At 44.2% G+C, this 9,555-nt stretch overlaps 1 protein-coding gene across 1 annotated transcript; it reads left to right on the forward strand.

The window, feature by feature from the left end:
- Positions 1–338: 338 nt before the first annotated feature.
- ST8SIA3 (ST8 alpha-N-acetyl-neuraminide alpha-2,8-sialyltransferase 3) lies at positions 339–8,256 on the forward strand. Its single transcript, XM_022584408.3, has 4 exons — positions 339–532; positions 1,930–2,049; positions 4,454–5,011; positions 7,516–8,256. The coding sequence occupies exons 1-4, from the start codon at positions 354–356 to the stop codon at positions 7,796–7,798; spliced, it is 1,140 nt and encodes a 379-aa protein (XP_022440116.1). The 5' UTR covers positions 339–353; the 3' UTR covers positions 7,799–8,256.
- The last annotated feature ends 1,299 nt before the right edge of the window (positions 8,257–9,555 follow it).

Here is a 9,555-nt window from a genome sequence, read left to right on the forward strand (position 1 = left end):
GGCAGCCTCGCTGGAAACGCGCTGGGGAGCCTGAGCCGGCGGTCGGAGACGCACGGCGCGCAGCTACATCGCCACGCCGCCGCGCAGACCCTCCATCTTCCTGTTCAGCCTCCTGGCCCTCTTGCCCCTGCCTTGGGGGCCTGGCTTCTCTCTGGGGCTCCTGCCCGCCCCTACGCCCTGGCCCTCCGCGGCTCCCCTGCTCGGTTCCCTCCCCACCCCACCCCCCCGGCACATACGCTGACACGCGCGCGCGAACACTCACACACACACTCACACACACTGACACGCCAGCGAGCTGCTGGCCGCTCAATGGACCGCTTTCCCCGCTTTTCCTGATCCCAACACAGCCCGGGATGAGAAATTGCAAAATGGCCCGGGTCGCCAGTGTGCTGGGGCTGGTTATGCTCAGCGTCGCCCTGCTGATTTTATCGCTCATCAGCTACGTGTCCCTGAAAAAGGAGAACATCTTCACCACTCCCAAGTATGCCAACCCGGGGGCGCCCCGAATGTACATGTTCCACGCGGGATTCCGGTGAGTGCGGGCCTCTGAGTGCCCTCAGGTATCTGGTTTATGGGGGCGGGAGGTCAGAGGAGGGTGTTTTGCCTTCTCCGAGACACTTTGGGCAAGAAAACTGCGTGGTCCTTCCATTCGTCTCTCTGATTCTTACACCACTACCCCTCCCGTGCTTTTTTTTAACCCAGAGCCCCTAAAAGCCGTTGTCCTAATCAATGTGATTGCATTCTCGTATTCTTCTTCGGCATCCCTTCCCCCATTTCAAAAATGGGGGGAGGGTTTAAGGAGAATGATGGTGGAGGGAGAGGCCTTGTGTGTATTTGGGAAGGGGCATGGAGAGATGGACATGCGTTAGGTGAGTGCCTACCCCGCGCCCCTGTCCGCAGACTCCACGGCTGGGCTCCGGGCGGGCCGGGGCGATTTAATGGCGCAGGCGCCAGACTCCTCTTGCGCTCTCCTCCTTTCCTCTCCCCAACCCTTCACTCCATCAGATGATGCGCGGGTCTGTTCTCCGGAAGCCCCTGGGGTATTCGACCTCCATCCTTCCCTCCCTCCCCCGCACACCGCGCCATCGCCCCCCCCCGCCTTTCCGGGATTTCTGCAATTCCCCCGCCCTCTGCGGGAAGCGAGCCTCCTAAGGGCCGCCTACCCTCATCCCAGCTCCAAGTCACCAACGGGCGCAAGGCAGGACTGAGAAGGCTCCGGGCGAAGCTTGGCGCAGCTCGTCGAGAGCCTCTGCCCCAGTGTGCCCCCCTACGAGCTCCCCCAGCACAGCCTCTGAGGGGCGGGTAGGAAATACAGAGTGCACCCTGTGGTCCAGGCCAGGCCAGAACGCGAAACCTAGAGAAACCCCACCTGGGCAGAGGAGTGGAGTTGGCCAGCGGCCTCCAGGGGGGTCCCCAGTCAGGGGAGAGGGAGTGAAACCAGACCTAGGATCGGGAAGGAAGAGGTTAAGGAAGGAGCCACCCCCAGCCTTCCCCTAGGTCTCCGGTTCATCTGTCCATTCTACAAAAATCAATCCGGCCGGACCGCGGGGGCGGCGCGGGTAGGGCTAGCAGTGCTGCGGCCGCTGTCCGCGGTGCTGACTCCCTGGTCCTCTCTGCGCATCCGTTTCTAGCAGAGCGCCGGGCTCCCGCCCCTGCTCTCCGTAAGACGGCCATTTTATGGTCCTTCCCGCACCCGCAGGCATGGACAATGGAGACGGATTTCCCTCGTTTTCTTTCTTCCTCCCGGGTGTGTGTGGGGACAGAAGGTGGACCAGATGAGAAGGGGCTCTGGGGCGGGATGTAGCCAGTACGTGTTCCAGCCGCCGCCCCATCCCCGCCCCGCTCCCAACCGGCTGGACTTTAATGGCTACCTTGGCTTCCCCTAGCTGAGGCCAGCACGTTTGTCTGTGTACTCATACTCCTCTCCAGGTCACAGTTCGCGCTGAAGCTTCTAGATCCGTCATTTGTGCCCTTTCCGCATTCTCTGACTCATGAACTCCAAGCCAGACCTAAGTGGACATTTAATCGGACAGCGTTTTTACATCAAAGGTAGGATAGGGGGAAAAGATCCAAAAGGTGTTCTGAATTCTGGAGCTCAAAAACAAAACAAAACGAAATAATACAAAACAACAAAAATCTACACCCCCCCCCAACCCGAGGTGTATTTGCATTGTCTTCTTGGCCTGACTGAACAGAGGCTGATTAGTAATCTTTTTTATTTAAATATGTGGTACCCTCTCATAAAAAGAAAACTTCAAAAAGGCCAATTTGAATGGAAGGGAAAAAAGATATTTCCAGTATCCTCCCTAACTTGAGCTTAATTGAGCACCATGATGTATAGTTAACATTATGGCTAATACTGCCAAAGTCATTTATTTAAAAAAAAAGAAAAAAGTTAAGTACAAAAATACCACGCAATGCATTTTCATTCCCTGACTAGAAATAAAATTTTTTAAATAAAGTAAAAAAGTATTGTCCCACTGAAACACAGAAGACACTACACTTCATCCCTAACAAATTACTAGTGAAAATCTCTGCCCAAATATATGCAGGTATTTTATGGTTTGGGTTTTTTACGTGTTTCTTCTCATTAAATTTTTATAGCTTTTAACATATTGTAAAAGCTACCCAACATTGTTCTTAATTGTCTTGTAGCAGCTTCATTTATACATGAAGGAGTTTTTGTGTTATGTGTGTGGGTTTTTGTTTTGTTTTTTGGAGGTGGGGGAAGAAGGATGAGATTCATACAAAAGTATTTATTCTCCTCAGTGATATCTGGTCAACTCTTAGCAATTCCAGATAAGTCATTTCTCCTTCCTCTTTGGTGGGATTATTATGCTGCTAAATGGAATGTGAGCCATCTAGTGTATTCATTAGGGGTATGAATACTTATTTTACAAATACTTATTTTACCACTCTATTTAGGGTGTTGTGTTTTGGTCATAGAATTTCTAGTTATTGCACTCTTTTATTTTAATCTAATGATGGAATTAAAACAAATTCAGTAGCTATCCATGGTGTCATGAAAATATTTACTTGAAAGGTTGACACACAGTCACATGAGTATGGTTAAAAATTTTTAAACATTAATTAGAAGTTAGTCCATGACAATAATTGATTAATTCTAAAACTCTGAAGTTTTTTTTTTACTTTTGTGGTTTTAATCCAATATTAATTTTATAGACAGCCCAGAAATTTTTCATGGGTCGAATACAGTATACCTTTTCCCCAAACATATTTCTGACTCAATAAAAATATTCTTCCCACACTAGGCCATGTGACCCAAATAACCAGTTAGAACAATATTGCCTTCTCAAAACTTCCCTCCTTTTAATCCATTTAGGTAAGCTTTAATTAACTTTCCCAGTATCACTTTAAACTTACTTTACCTTTGTAACAGTTTGTAATGAACACTGTTAGTAACTTTGGAAGTTCTGGCTTAAAGCTTTCAGCTTATGTTTCTCTGTATTTTGTCAAATGAAGTAATTTTTTAAAAAATAGGATTCCAGGTAAAATGATGATATGCAAAGCATTTAGTTTCATTCCTGCTATTTTTTTTAGGCAAAAGACCCAGGAGGTTCAATGTGGTTTCTTAGAACTGAAGAACCTACTAGAAGAGTAACATATGACCGGTGTCTCTTAAATATTTTAAATAGCAGAGACTTTAAGAGGATACGCTTAATTACACTTAATGCTCAACATGAAAGCAACCAGAAATTAGTACTAAGTATCACCCTTGCCTTGTTTATCCTCTGAATTCTTAGAATATGCACACATTTTCAGGATTTACAATAGCTTCTTTTTCTAAGAATTAGGTTTCTCTAACTTAAATGGGTTTCTATATAATCAAGTAGAAAAATGTTCCTTTTTCATTATTTAAAGGACATTAATGAGATTATCATCTCATTTCTATTAAATATTCAACTACACCCACGGCTATTACCATTTTCATATCTTAATAATAGTTAGTACCATACTGACTCATATCTGTTTGGCTCTTATTTGGACACCAGTGATGTTTGATATTCCTTGAATGCTGCAGTCCAATAGCAAACAAGTAGTCCCTAGTTACAAACTTTTAGCCACCAATGTTTGTGCATTAATGTGAGCTCTTTGGGGCCTGTGTAAATTGTCTCCCTGTATTTTCTGACACAGTTTAGCCTATGCCTCCCCCTTGATCAAATACATTTTTCAGGTAGAGCAGAAAACCAAAGAATTGGCAGCTAAAAACCATAAATTACAACATTTACAAGCTTCAAAGGACTATACCCAGAATTTGAGAGACTAGCACATGTTTGTAAATTCTGAAGCAGTTCTTCCTTCAATTATGAATGTATAATCTTTCTTGGGTTCAGTGCCTATGGTTCTTGTCTAAATGAAATAGCATAAGACATAAGATGGAAAATCAGTTCTTTTGAATGGGATATATTTAATGAATTTCTTTTTATTTTAGGCAAGAAATTCTTCAGCATGTCGATGTAATAAAAAATTTTTCTTTGACCAAGAATAGTGTTCGGATTGGACAACTGATGCACTATGATTATTCCAGCCATAAATATGTTTTCTCTATTAGCAATAACTTCCGATCGCTGCTTCCAGATGTGTCACCCATTGTGAATAAGCATTATAATATTTGTGCTGTGGTTGGAAATAGTGGGATCCTGACAGGGAGCCGGTGTGGACAACAAATAGATAAGTCAGATTTTGTTTTCCGTTGCAATTTTGCCCCTACGGAGGCTTTCCAAAGAGATGTTGGAAGGAAAACCAACCTTACCACCTTCAACCCCAGCATCCTGGAAAAATATTACAACAATCTTTTGACCATTCAGGACCGTAACAACTTTTTTCTCAGTTTAAAAAAGCTCGATGGGGCCATTCTTTGGATCCCTGCATTTTTCTTCCACACTTCAGCAACTGTTACCAGGACACTAGTTGACTTTTTTGTTGAACACAGAGGTCAGTTAAAGGTCCAACTGGCTTGGCCTGGAAATATAATGCAACATGTCAACAGGTGTGTATATTTTATTGCCTTTAACCAGATGGCAAATCAATATTGTAATCTCTTGGGGGTGGTAGCGAACTGATTAGTTAGTTGTTGCAGTTAGCTTAGTACCTTAGAATGAACGCTTATGTTTTGTAATGAATGAATGGATCATTCTAGGTAAGAAGTTCAGTCTCCTACCCCAGCTAGTAACCAAGTGTCAAATGGAGGGACTGGTGCTTCGTCAGCTTCTCCTCTCCATTCCCTGTCCCCTTCCTTGGTGGTAAGCCTAACAAGCAGTCATGGAAATCACCACAAATCAATAATTTTCTTTGAATGGATAGCCATGTCCCAATAATGCCAATGACTAAAGTGGACAAATCAATTGGTTTTTTTTAAAGATGAATCGACTTTAAATGTTCCTTTTTATTTGATATTAGGGTGTTTGTTAGATGTCCAAGATTAGAAAACCACCTAGACAAATCAAAATTGTATAATCTGCTTTTATAATTCAAGATTTGAGTGCCAAAACATGTGAAAAGTATTTTATCAGCTCATCCTTATCCCTTGTAATTTGAAAGACAGATTAACCAGGATGCAATATTTTCGTCCAGTCCGATGAGTCTTAACTCTGGCTGTACCTTAGAATCACTTGGAGAGATTTAAAAAATACTCTTGCCTGGGCTCTAATTCAAGAGATTCTAATGTAATTTGTCTGGTGGGGGAGGAGAGAGGCTCAGGCACTTGGTATGTCTTAATAACTCCCCGGCTGATTCTAATAAGCAGCCAGAATTGGGAGCAGGCATTTGTAAAATGCAGGGCGTTTTATAAAGGAAGATTAATTGCAGAATTTTTTCTTTAAATAATCTGAGGAAATTGCCTCAACTCTAATCTCCCCTATGCGAGCAGCCCCAGTGTCCTAACGTCCTGTCCAGGTGTTACTGCAAGTTAGAGTGGGTCTAGGAGGTCTGGTAAACAAGGACTGTATCCCATGGTAGATGGGTACACAGTAGTGTATCCTGTAGTCCTCTAAAGTCTTCCAAATTTAAGATCTGTGTAGTTGCCTCTCATATAAGGGGGAATTCTTGTGTAGTCAGCCGGTATGTGTCTAACAGGTAGGGTGATGCCACAATTTACAGTCCTCACTGGAACCTTTTCTTTGAAAGAAAAAGGGCACTATTAAGAATTACAACAAAGACAATAGGCAAAAACTGGGACTGTTCCAGTTTCGCAGGATGTATGGTTACCTTCTTTAGAGGTGATATAACCCAACTCCTAAGTTTAAAGATACATTAACTGAGGTACAAAGAACGAGTTATTTACCCAACATCACTGCCCAAAATGGGCAGAACCAGAATTAGAAGCCAGGCCTCCTGCCAACCTGCCCTGTGGTCTTTTGACCATCGTTTTGCTCCCCTCTTGTTCTATTTAAGTACAGCTGTACCAAAAGAAACATCAGAAGCCATTCTAACTCCTTAGGTAAGAATATTAAAACAAAGACTGAACTTCTGAATTTCACCTGGAAGGGAAATGGCCACATGAAGCCTTCAGGTAGTGAAGAAGGAACTGCATGTGATAGAACCTTCAGGAAGCGGCCTGTGTGGCCCACCTGGCCCCCAGCCTTTCAACAGCTCGGGCTTGAACATGCTGGTTCAGTGAAAACTTGGAGGAAGTACAGTCCATGAAAACCTGATTCATGAACAGTTTGATTATGCCTGCACAGCCAGTCATAAAGGCACACGTGTGTGCGTGCACACACACACACACACACACACACACCCTCACTCCACAGCAGTCTCAGATATTTGGCAGTTTAGGTAGGAAGGCTTCAAATTACTATCTAAACATGGAAGAAACAACCATAATTTAGCATTTTTTAAAATTCGGAAAGTGTGTAAATACTTTTTTTAGGTTCTGGCACGCCAAAGAAGGGCTTGGGAGCGTTTGGTTAAGACAAAGGAACAGGGAATGTGATTTTTTTACGAGCGGGTAGAAAAAAAATAAGGCCCTACAATCTTTCCAAACCCAAGAAGACAGATTTAATCTCTAAGTTTGGATAAGGAAGTAACAGAGGAGGTCCCCTTTGACTAAACAACCTCCTCCCTAGCCCAAGGGCCCTTTATGTGTGAGAAGCATAGTCATTCTCACTGGTGGGCTTTTATGGCACCACCACTGAGTCAGAGACACCACTCTTTAGGACAACCCAGAGCAGGGATGGCTTCAAACATGTGTGACTTCTATAGTAACACACGAGCCCACGCTTAGAAAGGCCGACGCTTGGTTTAATACTCTGCTGTTGCCCTCTTGAAATTCTCAATAATTTTTGAAGTAAGGGCCCACATTTTCATTTTGCACGGGGTCTCACAAATTATGTAGCCGGTCCTACCCTGAGGTGTTCCGTGGTCTAAAAGATTCAAAGCAAGTACTGGTTAAGTTACCTGGATAAATTCACTTCCCAAACCAGTCACAGTGACCCGTCTGACCAGAACCTTCAACACTGGCCTCTGAATCCACCTGTACTTATTGTTCCACAGGTACTGGAAAAACAAACATTTGTCACCCAAACGGCTGAGCACAGGTATTCTCATGTACACCCTTGCGTCAGCAATATGTGAAGAGATCCACTTGTATGGATTTTGGCCTTTTGGATTTGACCCCAACACAAGGGAAGATCTTCCATACCATTACTATGACAAAAAAGGAACCAAATTTACTACCAAGTGGCAGGAGTCCCACCAGCTGCCTGCTGAGTTTCAGCTGTTGTACCGAATGCACGGGGAAGGGCTCACCAAGCTGACTCTGTCACGCTGTGCCTAGGAACTGCGAACAGGAAGTGCCAAATGGCTGATTTAAAAGTGCCCCAACTCACACTGAATAGTCTACAGAATAGAGCCCTAGAGAATGTCTTATAAGGATGGTCTGCCACTTGAAAGGAAAGATGTCTTCTCTCCCCCTTTTGCACTGCTCTTTTAAGGGTCTTAGCAGGACAGATGCTTGGAAGCCACCTGACTTAAACTTGATTGATAAAGGGAATGTTGCGTTTGGAACTATGCTGCTAACGAAATGGTCTGAAGTATTTTCATGTTTGTATTTTAATAATAAACTGCCTCCCGTTTTTTATGAGGATTAGGGCTGTAGTTTCTGCAGCTTTGCTCAGATACAGTCCTCGTAATCAGAGGCCTCTGGCCAACTTGAGCAGGATTTCAGTTTTGCCTGGGTGGGATCAGACTCTTTAAAATGATAACATAAAAGACTGGCTTGCGTATATTGTCTCTCTCTCTCTCTCTCTCTCTCTCTCTCTCCCCCCCACCCCCCCAACCACTCCCCTGACCCCCCCCACCGTGGAGTTTAATATTTTTGCTAGGAATCCTATTGAAATAGCTTTGCTTGTATGTCTTGCATCTGTAATTGATATGTTCAAGGCTCTGGGTAACTTTGATATTTCATGACAAACTGAGCAAATCATGATGGGGATCCCCTTATGATTACTTTTATAAGAAATGCCTCTTATGAAGTTCTCACCAGTCCGTGAAGTCATTCTGCAGCAGAGGTGTATAATACAGTGCATCTTTCACTACCACGAAGAAAGCCTAGGTCGTGGGCAGCATCTCATCTCTTGGCGTGAGGGCTGTTATGGCAGATCATTTTGTTGCCACGTCTGCAGGGCATTGCAGCCTGGGTTTAGTGCCTCCCACAGTCCCAACCCGAGCACTGGGCTGGGAATTCTCTCAGAATATAGAGGCAAGGAGTCAGCTTACGAACCTGGAAGGAGAATACTTAGAAGTTGCTATGGATCCCATATCCCCTAAAGTGTTGTAACTATGATTAGGGCCTCTGAGAACCAGCAGGGTTAAAGCAGAGTAGATGCTCTGAGGCTGGCCAGGTCCCCATGTGAATAGCACTGAGGCGAGGTCATCTTGAGTATCACTGTGTCCGTTCAGCACTGCTCCAGAACTTCAAGACAATCGTAGACACCACATACTCCCTCTTGCCACGGAAATTGGATCTTTACACCTACAAATTAAGCGTTTCGAAAGGAAAAGCCACTGTGTAGTGGCAAGATTGGTACTAAATAAACCCTTGGAATTGGAGATGTATAGGCCTGCTGCAGAGGAATTCACTCGCTGTTCTCTTTTCCATTATTTCAGCCTTAGGAGTAGAAATCCCATCACTCCTGTCCCTGGCTTTTCAGTGAGCGGCACTTTGTTCTTCCAGTTCAGCCCAAAGCCTGGCCAAGTTGATGTTAAATTTTAATAAGAGTTTCTTTCTTCTTTCCAAATACCAGTCAAGCACATTTATAATACATTGAGGTGGGGTAGCTTGTTCTTTTCCAGAAATCTTCATCTAGATTGCTTGTCATGTTACAAATACCGTTTCAAATAATTACTATAGTTCAGTAATCAGCTCACTGCCCCTCCTTGAGAAGGTATCATCACGCCTAAAATCAAACCAAATTCAGTAAGGAAAGACTCAGTCCTTATGCTCATGTTCTGCCTGGTCCTAAAGGGGGGCTGTTTTATTCTAATTTTTTTCCAGAAAGCTAATCAGAGCAGGTTACGTAGATCTAGTACTAA

This window comes from Delphinapterus leucas, chromosome 14 (genome assembly GCF_059928025.1).
Source record: "Delphinapterus leucas isolate spDelLeu-1000000601 "Yukka" chromosome 14, BTC_Dleu_Yukka2, whole genome shotgun sequence".
In the NCBI taxonomy this organism is placed as follows: Eukaryota; Metazoa; Chordata; class Mammalia; order Artiodactyla; family Monodontidae; genus Delphinapterus; species Delphinapterus leucas.